Source organism: Aptenodytes forsteri, unplaced genomic scaffold (genome assembly GCF_000699145.1).
Source record: "Aptenodytes forsteri isolate BGI_AS27 unplaced genomic scaffold, ASM69914v1 Scaffold338, whole genome shotgun sequence".
Lineage (NCBI taxonomy): Eukaryota > Metazoa > Chordata > Aves > Sphenisciformes > Spheniscidae > Aptenodytes > Aptenodytes forsteri.
The window spans coordinates 1,570,816-1,588,868 of record NW_008795124.1 but is presented as its reverse complement, the minus strand read 5'-3'; the positions used below and the strand labels follow the sequence as shown (position 1 = coordinate 1,588,868).

General features: G+C 40.8%; 1 protein-coding gene across 2 annotated transcripts in view; it reads left to right on the top strand.

Annotated features, from left to right (window-relative positions):
- The window catches only part of PQLC1 (PQ loop repeat containing 1), a 73,484-nt gene that overhangs the window by 8,558 nt on the left and 46,873 nt on the right, over positions 1 to 18,053 (top strand). Inside the window, exons 2-3 of one of the 2 annotated variants that reach the window (XM_009277190.2) lie at positions 2,594 to 2,727; positions 7,092 to 7,145. In XM_009277190.2, the coding sequence (XP_009275465.1) occupies positions 2,594 to 2,727; positions 7,092 to 7,145 (188 nt within the window). The remainder of the gene's footprint in view (positions 1 to 2,593; positions 2,728 to 7,091; positions 7,146 to 18,053) is intronic. The other variant, XM_009277191.2, reaches the window with a different exon arrangement.

Here is an 18,053-nt window from a genome sequence, read left to right as displayed (position 1 = left end):
AAAAAAAACAAAAACCCCCCAAAAAAACCCCCAAAAAAACCCAAAAAACAAAAAAAAAACCTGCAGGTGTTGTGCATTGTTTGAAGTCCCTATAAGAATTTTTAAATTTTCAGTTTACCTCTCTTGTGTGTTGTGACTTTTGTTTTACTTTTTTTTTTTTTTCCCCAATTTTTAAGGGGTAGAGGATCTGCAGCAATATTTCCAGTCTTGTTTCCATTAAGGCTGTGGTGATGGCAAATTGTTATGATGAGACAGCAGGTGGCCATGCTAATGTGTGTTTGTAGTGGGTGGATGTTTATACTGCAAGCAATACTTTTGTGAGGCACCCGTTACTGAAAGGCCAATAATCTCATCAGCAGGGAGAAACTAATCTTGCAGCAACCTCCGATGGATTTACCATCATAACAGCTTCTAGCTTATTGTGCTGCTAGCTCAGCCCCTCTTAAATGCATTACTATATTTTTACATGCAAATGTATTTGTAATTGGAGATGGTTTTTTGAAGCCTGATGTAAACAGTTCTAACTGCTCTGTAATTCTAAGTCTCTCCCTTTTTTTTTTTTTCCCTCCTTCCCTGAATAAGAGACAAAGGTAACAGTAGTGAATTCCAGTGGTTCAGGGGAACTTCGCCACAGTCAGCAACACAGCTGAATGAGCTTTGGGATCATGGGCATGGGGCATAGGTGGGGCCAAACTTCTGTTCTTCTCCCCTGCATTTTTTCCTAGTGCAGTGAAAGCCTTATCCAGAGCACTATGCCTGTGATTACATGCATCAGTTGTGTTCTTTATTTCCTTTCTCATAGCATCTTCCAAATTTGTTATGATAATGGCCCTCATGTGGCCCACCACAAATCCATTGATGGTAGAAAGAAGGGGGGGACTAAGGTACGTGCAACTGCTATTCTTCCAGTAACTACTGGTGGTGTCTTTGGCAGTGGTGTGGAGGCTCAAGGTGTTGTCATATTTTTCCTTAGCTGTATGACATTAGGCAGGAAATACTTGGCCATTTTCATTGGTGTGGGCTGCTTGGCTGTTCTGCACAGGAGGATTTCCAAGGAAGCTAGTCAAGGACTTACCAGTCTCTCTCCTCTTCCTTATTAGTTGACTCATAACAAAAAAAAAAAAATCTCTCTGGTGAAATGGCTATAGTGGAAATGCAGTATTGTGTGTGAGAGTGTGATGGTGAACCTAGTTGGTTTTTACTAACATGGAGCTCTGCTATGAAAGTAGCCCAAGCATAAGAAATTATATTTTTCCAGGGTGCTATAAAACAGGAACAGAAGAGGACAGTGGTTGCCGTGCCTGTGAGGCTGAGGTCTCCAGCAGCACGATGCGTTCAGAGGATGGCCTTAGTAACTGTGCTGTGAGGGAATGTAGAAAGCCTGCCTCACGGTGCAGGCTGAAGGAGTTGGGGAGCATAGCAACATGTTTTCACTAAATCCCTTCCTCAGCATTTCTGTCTTCAAGGCATAAAACCTGGCAGAACTGAGCACAGAGAAACAGCTCACCGTGATGTGCATGCAGCCTTCCTGTTGCAAATCTAATGTACTTCGTGGGCTGCACATGAAAAAATTCCACCCTTTTCCCCTAATGCACTTATTGAGAGTGTCTGGTGGGGATTGCTGAGCTTTCATCAAGCAATGCAGGAAGAGGAGCTTGGAGCATCACCAGTCTTCACTGAAGGGTCTCATTTTCCTGTGGCAGAACCTTGTGCAATCGCATGAGAGTAAGCTCTTCAGTCAAGATTGGCCACAATCCCAAGTTCACCTCTCTGCGTTATGTGCAGGAAGGGCTCAGTAATCCCCACCAAGCATCATCTGTGAGCAAGCAGAAATTAAATTGGGGGAAGGGCAGGAGAGGACAAATTAGGTATGTTCGGTTCCCACATCTTTTGGACTTCCTTACTTCCCCCAACCTAGGTCCAAATTAGACACAAATTGATGAATTGATTGGTGTGTTCTGTAGACCTGGTCTTTCCACTCAGGTGTCTAGAGGCAGACAAGGCAGACAAAGCATAATACCTTCCCCCCCTGCCCCCGTAGGAAGATGTTATATTAAACCTAGCAAGCTAATAGCTGTGGGTATTTATTTCTTTATAGGGCAAGTGCTATTGTTTTTATGACTTCACCTTAAAAATGAAAAATTGAGAGAGGTAAGTTTTGCACAGAAGTCCTTGTGAAATCTACTGAGTGTGTATGCGGAGAGGACATATAACCGGTATTGATACGGCATAATTCTGATCTCTCTGTATTGCCTTGACCACTGAATGAATCTGCTGCTTCTTTCAAAAAATAGGTTTGCTGCTAGCTTTGGAAACAAAGACTTAAGTTTCTGGTTTCAGAATTTCTAGGATCATTCCACAGGGATGTTGTAGTAAGGTTCTAGGATGCTCCTGCAAGGGGATTGACTCTGAGCTACTATATGTGCATCTAGATTTGGCTGGTGACTTTCTCTTCCTCAGCCTTTCATACCTGTTACTGTTAGGATTTCCTTTTTCAGGTGCTTAGATAACATCAAAGAATGAAAGTAACCGAGTACAACGCTTGTCATCTTTGAGATGTTTTATATATTTCCTTTTCTTTTTTTTTTTTTAGGTTTGGAAGGCGTTTTGAATCCCCTCTTTTGTGGCAAAGCATTATCATGATCATTACTATGTTACTGATGCTGAAACTGTGCACTGAAGTACGTGTGTCCAACGAGCTAAACTTAAAACGCCGCTCTTTCGCAGGTTAGTGACAGGAACTGGCTTTTGCAGGATAAATCTTTTTGAAAGCGTGGTGCGCTGTATTTTGGACAAAAGTTCTGTCTGGATTGCAATCCAGTGGCCTTTCTTGATAACTCACTGTACCACTTCCTGAACTTCTTTTCTGAAACTGCTTTTTCCAGATAAATATGTAAAGCTGTAATTTTATTTCAGATGGGTCTTGAGTCAGTCTAGAAGTCAGAGTTTTCCTTAATACTTCACACCATGCCCTGAATGTAGAGCTGGCTGTTATGCCATTGTGCTAGCCTGGATTTTTTTTTTTTTTTTTTTATTCCCTTTTTTAAGGCCTGGATTTTTTTTTTTTTTTTTTTTGAGATCTTGGCTAGAATAAGAAGTTACTTTCTTCAGCTGTACTTTCTACCAAGTTCTTAGGTATGATCATACACTATTATCTGAAATTTTATTTTGCAATTGCAAACACTTGCTTTTGTACATAATTTATTTTCTACTTACGAAGTTATTGGCTGCTGAAATAGGAGGTGCTGTCATATCATAGTTGCAAAACTATGTCTTTTTGTATACCGTTTCCTTGGGCTTTAGTGTGGGATTAGTTGGGATTCATGGGAATTTTAACATATTTTTTTGGTTTGGTTATTTGTTAATTTTCAGGCATTGATACTCTGGCCCTGACTGAGATTATTGTTATTTATTTAATGAAATGTTCAAGCTTTGTGGAAAGTCCCTGCTCTTTTTCCCAGATAAGAAATGTGAGAGGGTTAGTTTTTTGTGTTTCTCTGTATTGACTTTGGCTTAAAACATTTTATGTTACAGCTTATTACCAACAAGAACAGAATTTATGCTGTCAGCTTTTTGTCAGTTGTTTTGCCAATATGGATGTATAATTTATTCTCTCCATCTGTTCTCTTCCCTCACTCCCTAATAATTGAGGGTCTGATCCAGCTCCAGATACCCACAGCCATCATTAGAAGGCAGCAGCTACTGGCTGTGCAGTAGGGTAATTTATCTAATAGCTAAGGAAGCTACTTCCATTCCCGCTCATTGTGGAGTGTAGTGTGAAACTATTCAGGTAAGTGAATTCATGTGGAAGAGAAGCTGCACTCCAGCTCTGAAACCCAAGCTGCTGTGTTCACGAGGGTTGTTAGTCTGGCAGGATGAATGACTTAAAAACTACTTTCAGCCGGATTTAGCAGCAGTTAAACTCCAGGAAGCATTTGGGAGGGGCATGTATGCTTTCTCCCTCCTTTCCTCTCTGTGCTAGCGTTTTGTGAAGTGTCAGAAAGGTTTGTCTGTTTGCCCTTTCTGAGGGGAAATTATCCTCGTGCACATTTACACATATGCTCTTGCAGGCTCCTTCAGTAACCTTTGGACAAAAAGGGACGCTGTTCAGTTTAGTGTATAGCCCTCTTTAAACAACTCTCCCTGTGAAAGACATACAGTCTCCTAAAGGATAATCAGTCTTTCCCTTGCCAGGTAATGGAAACTCCTCAAGGTTACATTGTGTCATTTGATCCTTTTTCCTGAAACTCAGCTTGTCATGTGTTTAATTAGCTAGAGAGACTGATTTTACCTACTTGTGGACCTTAATTATTTGTTTTCATTGAAAGGCTTGCATCCTCCCACAAACTTTGAGAACAGCTAAAATCTTTTTCTTCCCTGTGATTGATTTTTAGTAAGGCCAGCTGTAATGCGATGGCTCAGAATAAACATAAATGCATACAAAGCTCCTTTCAAGTGAGGCAGAAAAATAGGTTTGTATTTCAAGCACAGTATGAGTATGAGTGAGATCCGTGTTTCTAATCCTACTCCTAATCTTATCTCTTATGGTGATCTAGGCAAGCTGAAACATCTGTGTACTTACTTTCATTCCTCATAGCTTACTGGGGCAGTGAGAAGCTAGGTTTGAAGTCAATGTTTTTGATTAACCTTGCAGAATCCTGAGGGGAAGGTGCACAATTTCTGTATGATATTTCTCATGTGGCTGGTCTTCAATGTAAACATTTTTCTTCTTTAATTTCTATTCTCTCTCTGATTGTTTCTGCAAAATAATCCAAAATATTTAGAAAGTGAATAGAATAGAATATTTCAGTGGAAGGGAGTTTGTTGTTTTCTTGTATTACTATTAAATGCAATATTTCCCTCCCAGTCACATTAGTATATGTTTACCAGTGTGTTTTGAATTATGTGGGAGTTGCCTTTTTTTTCTTTTGCTTTTATTATTCTCACAGATAAGGTCCTTTTAAGTAATAACTAGTTCAGAAGGAATCTACTTAAAATTTCTTGAAGTGTTGAGGAGCAGTCTCTCCTAACCCTGACAAGGTTGTTCTGTATTCTTTAGCCTGTTTTGTGGTGTTACTGGATTAAAATACATATCAATAGCAATTCAGAACATAGACATAAAGCCATTCAGTCGAAATGCTTGTACTTTAATTTATAGGGTAACTATCGTAGCATGAAAAATACAGTCTCTCTGGACTCTTTCCAGTAATGTTTGGTTATTTCTTGTAGGCTTTCTATAGAGAACTTATTAGGAAAACTCGCATAATCTTTTATTTTTTTTCTCAGTTACTTCTCAATTATGGGATTTCCCCCCCTCCCTTTTAGTCTTGCAAAGTGAAAAGTAAGTTGAATGTGGCAGAGCCCATCTTGTGCTGCTGCTGCCTTCTCTGACTTTTTGTTCTGGATACATAAACTTTATCCTTCAATTACATGTACTGATTGAAGACAGAATAAGTCCTCTATATATCCATGCTGATTATTTTTTAAACTTAGACTGTATAGCCTGTTAGGTGTTCTGGCCTGTTTTTAGCTGTTCTGAACTGGGAAAAAAACCAACCTCAAAACAAGCAAAACAAGAACACAACAAAAAAACCCGACTTTATTTTAAAACCTCCAATGATAGGACAGTTCTCTCTCCTGCATATGAATACTTGGAAAGCTATGTGAAGGAGTCTTCAGATGAAATCAGCAGGCGTGAACAATACCTCTTCATCTTTTATCCTTTATTTAACACCACTTTAATTGCATCTTGACCTCTTCAATGCACATCTCCTGGTACCATTGTTGTGGTAACAATAGCTCTCCTTATTCATTGCCCACTTTTAAATTGGTGTCTGTGCAGCCATATGTTTGCTGTGTTGTTGGCTCAGTACAGGAAGGCTCAAGGTTCAGTGGTAGTTTCTTTTGTTATAGGTTTTTTTTGTTGTTGTTCGAAGCGCTGTAGTATTTCTGGGGCATGATGGTGCTACCATGCTAGAGAGCTAAATATTGGAAAGCAAAACGTGCACGCGCCATGTTTTGATTCAGTAAAGGGGAGGCTGAAGCGAGGTGCTCACAGATACAGACAGCTAAAAACATCTGGTCACTCTTGAAAATGTTGGCAGGCCAGAGCAGTCTCTTCGTATTCTTGGAGAGACAGACACTCTATGAAGAACCCTCTTTTTCTTTACCCAAACAAGCCTTCCACCTCTCTCCAACAAAGATTCAATTTCAGTTATCCCCAAGACATTGTGGCAGATTTCGAGCACCCTGAATGTATGAACTATACTGAAAACCAGTGCACAGCATTTGTTAAAAACAGGCTCTTAGATGTCTCTTCTTCCTAGAGTACAGCCCAGACCCCTTAAGTAGAACATGGGCTCTTGCGTTTTTACATGAAGATGATTTCCTCTGGTCATGCATCCAGTTTTGTCTTCCTTCCAACTGCTGGTTGTTCTAACCTGCTTTATAACTTGTATCTTACTGTAGCACTCTGATCCCTTGAAAAGCTATGTTTTTGGCACTGGAAAGCACTCTTGCGTAATACATGGTTTTCAACTGGCAGAGGAAGTCTTGAGTGAAAGAGTTTAGCATGCAGAATAGTTGCGGATGGGGTCTGCTCTGTCCTCTTGATATGATTGGCTTAAGCTCAGGCTTTTTGAAACTATTTCAGAACAGCATTTTCCACAGGAGGCAAGGCAACTATATTGTCTTAGCTGCTTATACATACCTATCTACACACTCAATGTTACTGGGGTAACAACTTGTTTTCTCTGATCATGAAAAGTATTTAAAGTAAGAGTTAAGCCGTCTGTTTCACTGTTTTTAAGTCTTCATTTTCTCCCCCTAGGTACATTGCTGTTGGGTTGTGCATTGAGACTGTTCTGGGACTTCTTACTGTTCGACCCTATCTTAACATCATGGGGTGGGAGCCTTCTAGAAAGCATGGAGACTAAAATTTCTGGCATGTTTTGTTTTGGCTATTTTTTTTTTATATGCAAAATGTACTAACTGACTAAACTGTAACTAAAAGACCCACTGTTGCATTTAATCATACAAGTCTGTTTGTCTTTCCTTCCTTTTTTTTTTTCCCTCAACTGTTTTTTATGTAGCTGCAGATAGTAAGGATGAAGAAATCAAAGCACCTCCCAAGAGATCCTATCTGGGTATGTACTGTACAAACCCATTCTGCATGAAGTTGTCCTCTGAACTACACATTTCATGCTTTGCTACTTTTTGTAACCATTTTTAGAAATGATTTCACGATCATTTCTATAGAGAATGTTTACATTACCTTTTCTTGACATACTAAAACCTGGTGCATGATTTTTTTTTTAATATTTTCCCCTCCTCACTTTTAACTTTCATAGAGGAAAAGATGCTTTCAGCTCTATTTCAGAAACCAGTTTTTTGAAGACAGCTGAATTCACCGCATTATGTGTCTCGATGATATCTTCCTTTTTCCTTCCCCAAGCTAGACAAGCAAAATATTACATGATACAGGGATCCATCTCTTCAGACTCATATTCCTCCTCTTCCAGTTCTGGCTCCGGAGGAAACTATGAAAAATACAGGAGTATCTTTCAGCGTTGTTCAGAATGCTAGATAAGAAATTTCCCACAACACTTGATGTTCAAGCAAAATGCCTGCATCCTTGTGAAATTTTCTGGCTTGTTCCTCTCTTTCATTAGAGGAGCCTCAAAATTGTTATTTGGGAGTTAGTAACACATAAGGTGAGAGCTTCCAATCTTCAGTTTCAGAGTTGGAGTCTATGTTCTTTTATTTGCCTAAGGAAGAGGAAATATTAGGGGCAAACCAGCTTTGCAGTATTTTCAACTCTTAGTAGTTTGGAAAGACAGTTTTAGTCAAGTCATGGTAATTTTGTTTTAAATTAGTTGGGGTATCGCATTAAGGAAGTTATACCGACTAGAGACACAGAAGTTCCCCACAGTCAACTTTTAGACTGATTTTAATTGAACTGATTCAGAATCTCACATTGATACTGGCTATGTTCTGTTGCAATTCTTGAGTTAGTAAGGGGTAAACTGAAAAAATACAGGGTAAAGAACAACATTACTGGTGCAAAAGGAGAGTCACTACTTCTGTATTTGTCAACACACACAGTTAATTAAACTGGACTTAGCTCTGAGAAACACTACCAAAGAGTAGTATTAACCTGAGTGCTTTCTTGAAGCAATAAGACCATTCCTGCTATTGTTAAATAGACTCTCTTTTAATGATTCATCTTCTGGATCTCCCCTTTCAGATTTAGGGGCAAAATGCATGCTTTGGGAAATTTACCTTTTTTGGTCTGATACCAATATTTTGCAAAGCACCTTTTCCTTTTGTGTTTTCAAAACATTTTTTTTCTGCACTTGGTATCAAACTATTTTGTTTTTCTGTTTGTCTTTAATTCTAGTTTGTAGTCATTCTCACTGGCTTGCAACACTAACCAATGGAATGTAAATTTTAAGCAGCCCTGTATTCCTTGTGCCTATATTCCTGTTGTCTTTTACTAGTATTCAACGATGCTTTATTTACAGTGTCAGAGCTAGAAACAGCTGTCTGTGCTCCTAGTTATGACTGAGTGGATTATTTAAAAATGCTTCAAGTGGTTAAAATTAAACAGAAATAAGTAACTTAATGTGACCTTTTACTCATTTCAGGTTTTTTTTCTTGTCTTTTTTGGTTAAAAAGCCATTTGCTTGGTAGTTTGATAGCTTAAAAAGTTGAGGTTTGTAGAAAAAAGCACCATACCTCTTAATTCAACTGATTTAAGTCTGAAACATTTGGTTAATAAATGTTACTTGAAGTTTATTTTGGAATTGCTTAGCAAAATGGGATGAATCAAATTATCACTAAGGAACAGGACAGTCTTACACTACTGCTCAGAAGTTCAAAGACTGGGTTGGGCAAGTCTGTTGAAATGTGATAATTCTTACTGGTGCAAACAAATTAGAAATGTTTTGAGGTGTTTGTGTATAGTGTAAATGCAGAAGTACGTCCTGGTCTTTTAAAGAGTGGGATGCATGGTGCTTTATGTCACAGCGTAAGTCATACTTCAATTTACAGAAGGCTTAACTGAGCTATGTCCTGCAGTGCTGTGTTTTGCTACAGCTCTGGCGAAGCTTACTTAGAGGTTAGGTAAGGGGAGTATTTGCCATACTTTCATGTGGCAGTGCATTGTCACAATGTCTTTTAATGAGTTTTGATTAAACTTTTGTTCAAGAAGAACAAATTGGCTTTTTCATTTCCCCTGTTTATTTCAGTGGTGTAAAAAATGTTCTTCAGTATGTTTTTAGGCTTCAGAAACCATGATATTACTTTCTTTTTCTGGTTACATAGTAAACGCTCTGTATATTGCGTTTGTAATTGAAGATTGACTATCCATGAACACTATTTTTTTGTAGAACTGTTGAACCGTTAATCTGAAAATGTACTGGTCTACTAATGGGTTTCAGGTGAACTTGTTAGATAAATACTGAGGCATTTGTTTGATGCCTCTCTTTGAATAGGAACTGAGCTCCTGCTGTGCTCCCTGAGATTGCTTTTAGGTATGTTTTATTATCAGTAATCCAACAAACCACTTAATGCCACTGTTTTTCCACACGTTATCTAAAAGAGTCTTTATCTGGCACATGACCCTGAAAACTGACTTTCTGGCAGTCAGTGCTGAGGGGAGTTGAGGATGTGGGGGAAGGTTGCTGCAGTTTCACTGACCTAAGTAAAATAAATGTAATTTACAGTATGGTGGGCCCCAGAATGTAGGGTTTCCTGATTTCATACATAAATAAAATTATTCCCCTCTTTTTCTAGCCAAAGGAAGGATTAAAAAGGATTAAGTAGCTCCAGTTCTGAAGGAATAATGCTTTATTCTCTTTGTTTTCTAATCCAAGTATCTAGTTCTACCTAGCGCCTGCCAGCATTTGATGGCTACCGCTGAGGCTGAGCAAAGCTGCAGTTGAATGATGTTTGGTGTTCTGTTTTTTTTTTCTTGATGAGATGTTTTAGAACAAATGTGGATAAATGTCTTAATCTGTTACACTAAAATACAATTTCCTATACATAAATATTTTGAGCCCTGTGAGTGTTGGAGATTATTGGGGCAGAAGTAACAAAACACTAAACAAGGCATTGCTCCAAAGAGGCTGTATCTTTTGAAGTTGTTTAGAGTGGTCTCATTGGTGTGGCAGGCAAGTCTCAAAATGAATGTGACTTGTTTGTTTTTTTCCAAGTAGATGTTTAGACATTTTGAAAGACACTTCTGGTAGATCACAAGGGTTTTCCTTCCTTCTCCGAAGCTGGTTTTAAAACTTGCCATGTAACTGAACCCTGAACCTTGCTTTTAGCCCAAACAAAAAGTTATCCAAGTAACATTAAGTTTTAAACCAGTAGTAATAAAATTACAAAAACTTAGATTCACCAAATACGTGTTGCAAAAATATTTAAAACTTTTTTTTTAAGGGGAAAAAATGTAAAATGTCTGTGTAGTTAACTTCACAGAGTTAGTATCTGCATAATAATGAAGAGGAAATAGTAATGTGAATTAAGCAGGTGCAGTCATCTGCTATATGGTTTCCACTGGCAGCGTGACAGCCTGGTAAATAATTCACACTTTCACTTCTTCTTTTGTCCCCACTCTTTACTTAACTCAGGGCATCAGTTGGCTTGTGGTAATTTAAGTGTTGGCATACTCTAGAACAGCACTAATACATTACATGTGCCATGAAGGATGTAAACTCTATTTAATAATCGGCTTTCTGTCTCCCTCTGTTCAGTGTCTTTGGTCTGTTTGGGTTCAGCAGGGGTGTCCGGCTTGCAAATGTGCAGGCGTGCACTGTGATTTTTCCGCAGGTGCTCTGTAAACGTGCACAATGTGCTTCTCTGTCCGGGCCTTGACATCCTGAGCAGAGCTGAAGTCAGAGCAGAGACACAGTTCCCCTTGGCCGGCTGTGGGCAGCACTTTGGTTTCATTGAAAGTATGTTTTACACCATGCTCTCTAGTAGGTGAATTCCCTGTACAGCCGCTATGCGGTTAAGTACATAACAAAAGCACAGTTGTTGCTGGGATACAGCTGCCACCACCTCTGTCTGTGCATAACTGCATATGGACATGAAGGGGGTTAGATCCCTTCTCCCCAGGATTATATGTATCCTTGTAAGACTAATTTCAAAGTGCTTTTGCTGATTTTTTTGGGGAGGGTGTCCAGGAGAGGCGGTTATAATGGTGTCTCTGTGTGAAACTAGGATGTCAAAAGGATTATTTTTTTTTGTTTGTTTGTTTATTAATGGAGTTCTAGTTGTTGAGAAATTCAGGTCTACTTTGCCTGAGGAAATGGCACCCGGCTGCAGCAGCATTTAGTTAGTGGTTGTAGTTCAGTGTATGGTGGGAACAGTTATTTCCCCTTGTCTTTCTCTGCATCAATATTTAGACCTTTTCAGGAGACAGAAGAAAATAAGAAACAGAGGTTCTAAGGATGAAGTGGTGATTTTCAATTTGTTATAAGAAAATACTTAAGTTGAAAACTGTAAAATCTTTGGGGTTTTTTTTAATAATTTTGGTTTCTTCATAGTTGATGTTGCAGATGAAACAAACAGAAGTCTGGAAAATAATTTGTCTATCCAGGTATGGGTCTGTGCTGGAGGTCTAAGTTACTATTCAGGCATTTCAGAATAATTCAGTCCAAATAGAACACTATTAATTTTTTTTAAAGGAACTTACAAATCTTTTGCATACTGAATGGATAACTTTTTTTTTAACTACAGATGCAGACAGTGAGATGGAATAGTTTCATTAAAAAGGTTGTTCTTTTATTTTCATGGGGAATTTATGTTTCCTGAACCCTTGCAAACCCAATACTAAAATACTCTTCTTTCAGAAAACTTGGGAAAAATGGATTTGGGTCAGTCTGTTTTCTAGGGCCAATGTTACGTTTCTCAGTAGATACTCTCTTTCAAGCTTCAGGGTTCCATTTAGTGTAAATCTTTCTTCAGCTCCTCAGGCTAATGGGCCTGAAGTGGAAAGTCGTACTGTGACCTTTTCTGTCCTGTTAAAAAGTGTTGGAAGTTATTCAGTAGGAGGGCATACCTTTTTTGCAGGCATATCTAATATTATGTCTAGAAGCTATAAAAGAAAAGAATAAGTTTATCTACTTAAATTCTGTATTCCAGAGAGACATTTTCCTTTTAGAAGAGACAGCTGGGAAGGGAGGGACCCAAATAATAGTTTATGATTGTTGAGGCCTCTGTGCAGCTATGATCCCCCCTCTGGTAGTTTGCCGTTTCCTTAACATGGGAGACCCAGAAACACACACATGCACACCCCACAGTGAGGTGGTGGGATGAGCCCAGTATGTTTGCTGCAAGCCTGTGTGCTTCTTACAGGGTGGAACATAGAGCTCTATGTGAAAGCACGTTCCTGGCCACAGTGCAATATTGGCTTTTCTTTTATTCCCCGATTTCCCCATGCTGGAGGCAACTGCGCCATGTGGCTGTGTGGGGGATCAAGGAGGGGAGAGGGAGACTTGCGATAAATCTGTCCACAGACTTACAGATGCTGTGGTGACAGATGCAGGCGGGCAGGTCTCTGTGGGAATGCATGGCATGTAGCAGGTTTATATGTGAGAGACAAGTGGTGAGATGCATGAGAGTAAAGGTGATCACCAGCTGTTTCTTTTCATGGGAGACATGGATGAACTCAGCAATAGAAGGGGGAGAGGCTGACATTATCTGCATGAGTGATACATAAAGTATGAGGCAATAGCTTCCAAGTCTTAAGCTGATTTCAGATTTATTGCTCCATTCATGAACTACAGACGTAACATCAGTAGTTGTAGTAAAGCCACAGGGAACAACACACCTGTTCCTGTGTTGTGGGCTTACCCTGGTAGGCAGCTAAGCCCCATACAGCCGCTCGCTCACTCCCCTGCAGTGGGATGGAGGGGAGAATCAGAAGGGTAAAAGTGAGAAAACTCATGGGTTGAGATAAAGACAGTTTAATAGGTAAAGCAAAAGCTGCGCGTGCAGTCAAAGAAAAACAAGGAATTCATTCACTACTTCCCATTGACAGGCAAATGTTCAGCCATTTCCAGGAAAGCAGGGCTCCATCACAGGTAACAGTTACTTGGGAAGACAAACTCCGTAACTCCAAACATCTCCCCTTCCTCCTCCTGAGCATGCTGTTTACACTTTTTGTGATCACTTGATGAACATCTGCATAAAGGCCATCTGACTAGACTGATTAAATACCAATATTAACTGAGTAGTCAGTTTTTAGACATCCAGAAATTCTTGCCTCAAATGGTTTGTCTTGAGTTTCCTCTTGGAGAAAGGTAAGGTGATGGAATGTGGTTTATATCCAAAAAAAGGCTGGTTCTTTCCAGACACCAAGAAATGCCAAGGACTCGTGTTAATCCTGCTTTCTGGTTTGTTAGTATGTGTGATCTATGGAGAGCCTGTTACTTCATGGAAGCACATGGATCTTTCTTTTCAAGTTGCAGTCTTACACTGTTAGCACAGTTCATGCTGACTTCTTACTGGGTCTGACTGTCATCTGAAAGTGGAATGACATGTATCTGCCACTTAAACAGCTCTTTTGACTGCTGACCTGCTGTTCTCTTTGTGTAGGTAGCATAATTCAGGGAGGAGAGTGGTCTTGTTTGGGTGGTAGCACTTAATCCTATTTCCAGAACTTTGGTTAGCACAATGATGATTGAACAGGTTCCTGCTGAATTCAGGCTTTGATTGGAACTTACGTGTTTTATCTTCTTTTAAGGAGACTAAGATTGGTAGGCAGAGAGGTCATGTCCTTTAACAGACTACTCGGGGGAAAAAAATATTTTCATCTGTGCAAACTCTTGTGCAGGTCTGAAGCAGAAGCAGTGAGCTTCAAGCTCCATTCAGTTTGGAAGCTAGTTTTCTCCAAGTCTAACTTGTTTATTTTATCAGTTAGACCAGTTAAGTGAGAAGAATAGTTGCCACCTGTCAGGTCATTATCCCCTGTGGAACGGAGAGTGGGATAAACACCCACCATGGAATGTGGATGGGTGAGTTGCATTTCAGGAAGTATTTTTAGCACGCAACAAAGCCAACAGTTCTAGAGTGTCTATAATTTTTGATAACCATTGATGAATTTTAGTTTCTAGGCTTGTTATTTGGCAACTTGACAGAAAAAATTTCTTCCTTGAGGCTTCCACTCAGAGGTCAGAGGTGGCATCTTTGACAATGAAAACCTTATCCGGCTGGTAATGTTTCTCTCCTTTGAGTTTGTATGTGGGAGTTTGTGTATAGTGGTTGTTTCATATTAGCCACACATTTTCCACCAGGCCATTCGATACACTGAATGAAATATTTTACATTCAGTGATAAGTGCAAGTAGCATTCCTGGACTTTGAGGGCTGTATCGGAAGGGTCATTGTAAAAAGTTGTTTGGTGTGTTTTTGTTTTTTTTTCCCAAAAGGCTTGAGAAACTAGAGCTACCACCCACAACTTTTTTTGGTTCTTAAACTGAAACCTCCAAAGCCATAAGGGCTGAAGGGATTATTCTTATCTCATGCATAATGTTGCAATAACATTTTGCTTATATATTATTGTAGTGCACACAGTAGCTTGTAGTCAAACTGGTTCATCATCATGGTTTAAAAATCCACCCATTGTTGATCTGGAAGGTCCAAAGTACCACTTGGTAAAGTGAAATGTCCTCTGTTTTAAAATTTTAACAGGTTAGATTTGAACAGGAGACTGGACTAGGTGTCCTGCAGAGGGCTCTTCCAATCCAAGCTACTGTGGGACTGTAAATAAAATACTCTGCCGATGGTTTACTGTGAGACCACCACATGCAATTTGAAAATACAGTCCTTTTGTTCCTTTTACTCACTTCTCTGTTTCAGAGTAGGATATGTATTTTGTTAGCTAATGAATAATACTTCTACAATAATCAGAAATACACTATGTCCTTAATTTTGTCAGCTGTTTTTGCTTTGTAATATGTTGCATCATATGTGTTAATTCATCTGGCTCCTGTCATTGGTGGTAATCAAACAATATACATCTTCTCTATCCCTAGAACAGGGAGTTGAGAAGGTGTTACATGTGTTTACTAGTGATCAGGACAGGGAACTTGGAGGACAGTGTTATGTTTTTGGGGCTACCACATTTTAAAATTATTATTTAGCTCCCTTTAAGTTTTCAGCTTACAGCCCGTAGGGAAAACAGCCAGCCAGAGACTTGTAAAATCTCTACTGAGTCAGAATGGTTTCAAGTAAGATGTTATTTGGTGGTAGAGCAGTATGTTCAGACCTGAGGTATGGGCCTTCTAACCCCTCCTTTTGCACCAGCCTTGCTACTGCTTTTGAATGGCTTCAACATAAAAATGGAAGCAGGCCATTCTTTTTATTTGCTTCTAATGGGGTTTATAGTGCTTGTGTTTATAGTTTAAAATGATCTGCCAGGTTGAGTGTAGCAATTGAAGGGCTCATGCCTATTCTGAAAGCCTACCCGCTACAAGGAGAAAGAGCTGGGGGAAAGGTGGTTGGATAGGGATGGACAGGCAGGGTGTGGATGCACGTTAGGTGGAGTGAGCGAGGCTTGTACAGTGGGGAGGCCTTTCCTTTGCTATGTATCATGAATTGCACACTGCAGTGGTTGGGGGAGCTGGGAAGGAGGACTGCAGCGATTGTTCTCTCAGCCTCTCTTTATTTAAAAAAAAAAGTGGACAGGGAAAAGAAAAAATCCTTATCTGCTACTAGGAAATTCTAGTTTTATCTTAAATTGAGGGAAAACTGTCCTTTAACACTGGGAGAAAAGAGAGAGGTGGTAAAGGTGGCTCTCCAGCTTGGCATGAGCAGTAATACCAAGAGGTATCACAGGAGGCAAGGCTCAGTGCTGTGTTTCTGGAGTGTGCTGCTCGGGGTTCTCGCTGGCTCTGGCTGCTGGTGCCCCTGCTCAGCCCTTCGGCAGTCCCTGTGAGGTCTGTCACCCAGCTGTAGTCTTGTGGAAAGAAGATGACTTAAACAGGTTCTGTTGGAAGAACTTTGCAGCGGCAGAAACATTACATTTGGCACAAGTACTGCTTCTAGTCGGTGGTGCGGTGGGGAAATAAACCTCTGAATAAAATATGAATTTTGCTTGTGCTGCATGTGTTTTAACTGGCGGAAGAAGAGCTCATAGCAACATATAGCCACATGAGGGTGCTCTTGGGTTTCCAAATCTTGCCTGCTGAGCCACTCAACTGGAACCTGGGAGAGGAGTCTGATCTTGCTTTTAGGGCTGCGGTGGTTAACTGTAGAAATAGCAAATAAACAGAGATTTGGGGGGAAAAAAAAAAAATTCCTTCGTGGTGAGAGCCAGAATGATTAGTTGCTTTAATAACATCAGTGATGAAACATCTAAATGTTCAAATACAATCGATTTGTCTGCCCATCCTGCAGCAAAGCTGCTGCTTCAGTTTGGTAGATGTGAGAAGCTTTTGCAGTTGCCTACTTCTTGAGCATGCCACATGCCATTGTATACTTGGTCATGTCTAGATCCAGATGGTGAGATTTGTTCTTTAAACAAGGTCACAGAATAATTTGGCTTGGAAGGGACCTCTGAGGTTATTTGGTCCATTTCCCTGCTTGAAGCAGGTCCAATTAGGTGAGGTTGCTCGGGACCATGTCCAGGTGAGTTGTGAGTATCTCCAAAGATGGAGACTCCACAACCTCTCTGGCACCTGTGCCATGTCTGACCATCCTCATGGTGATAAAGTTTTTCTTCCATCTAATTGGAATTTCCCTTGTAACTCATGTGTGTTTCCTCCTGTCCTTTCACCATGTGTGTTCAAGATGACCCTGCCTCCATCTTCTCTACACTCTCCCCTTAGATAGCTGTAGACAGCAAGAAGCCTTTGCTTCTTAAAGCTGAACAAACTTGGTTCTCTTAGCCTCTTCATGTACACCATGTACCTCAGCCCTTTAATCAATTTGGTGTCCCACCACTGGGCTTATTCCAGTAGGTCAATGTCTTTCTTGTAGTTGGGAGCCCAAAACTGAACACATTACTCCAGGTAGAGTCTTGCGGGTATTGAATAGAGAGGAATAAACGCTTCCCTCCATCTGCTGGCCACACACTTGGTCAACTCTCCAGCCCTCAGTGATCACAGCAGTGACTGGCTGCCTTTGTCATGAGGGTACACTGCTGACTCATGCTCAAATTGTCTTCCAGGCTACCCTCCACTAGTCTACAAAGCTGCTCTCTAGGGAGTCAGCCCCCTGCACCTGTACTGTGGTGTGGGGTCACTCCTTCCCAGCTGTGTGATAACCCTGAACTTCATAGTATTCCTGTCAGGCACCGGGCCTGCTGGTGACAGACGGAGTCCAGCTGTCTCACAAGGGAAAAAGGATCATGGCTCATGAATTGGCAGGGCTCATTGAGAGGGCTTTAAACTAGGTTCGAAGGGGGAAGGGGATAAAACCAGGCTCGCTAGAGATGAGCCGAGGGGTGGCGTGCCGATGCCGGGGGCGAAATCGATAGCCCGGCTCAAGTGCATATACACCAATGCACGCAGCATGGGCGGCAAGCAGGAGGAGCTGGAAGCCATTGTGCAGCGGGAGAGATATGACTTAGTCGCCATCACAGAAACATGGTGGGGTGACTCTCATGACTGGAGTGCTGCAATGGATGGCTATAGACTCTTCAGAAGGGACAGGCGAGGAAGGAGAGGCGGTGGGGTGGCCCTGTATGTTAGGGAGTGTTTTGATTGTATAGAGCTCAACGATTGTGATGATGGTACGGTTGAGTGTCTATGGGTAAGGATGAGGGGGAAGGCCAACGAGGCAGATATCCTGCTGGGAGTCTGTTATAGACCACCCAACCAGGATGAAGGGGCGGATGAAGCGTTCTACAAGCGGCTGGCAGAAGTCTCTCAATCGCTAGCCCTTGTTCTCGTGGGGGACTTCAACTTCCCGGACGTCTGCTGGAAATACAACACGGCAGAGAGGAAGCAGTCTAGGAGGTTCCTGGAGTGTGTGGAAGACAACTTCCTGACACAGCTGGTAAGTGAGCCTACCAGGGGAGGTGCCTCGCTCAACCTGCTGTTT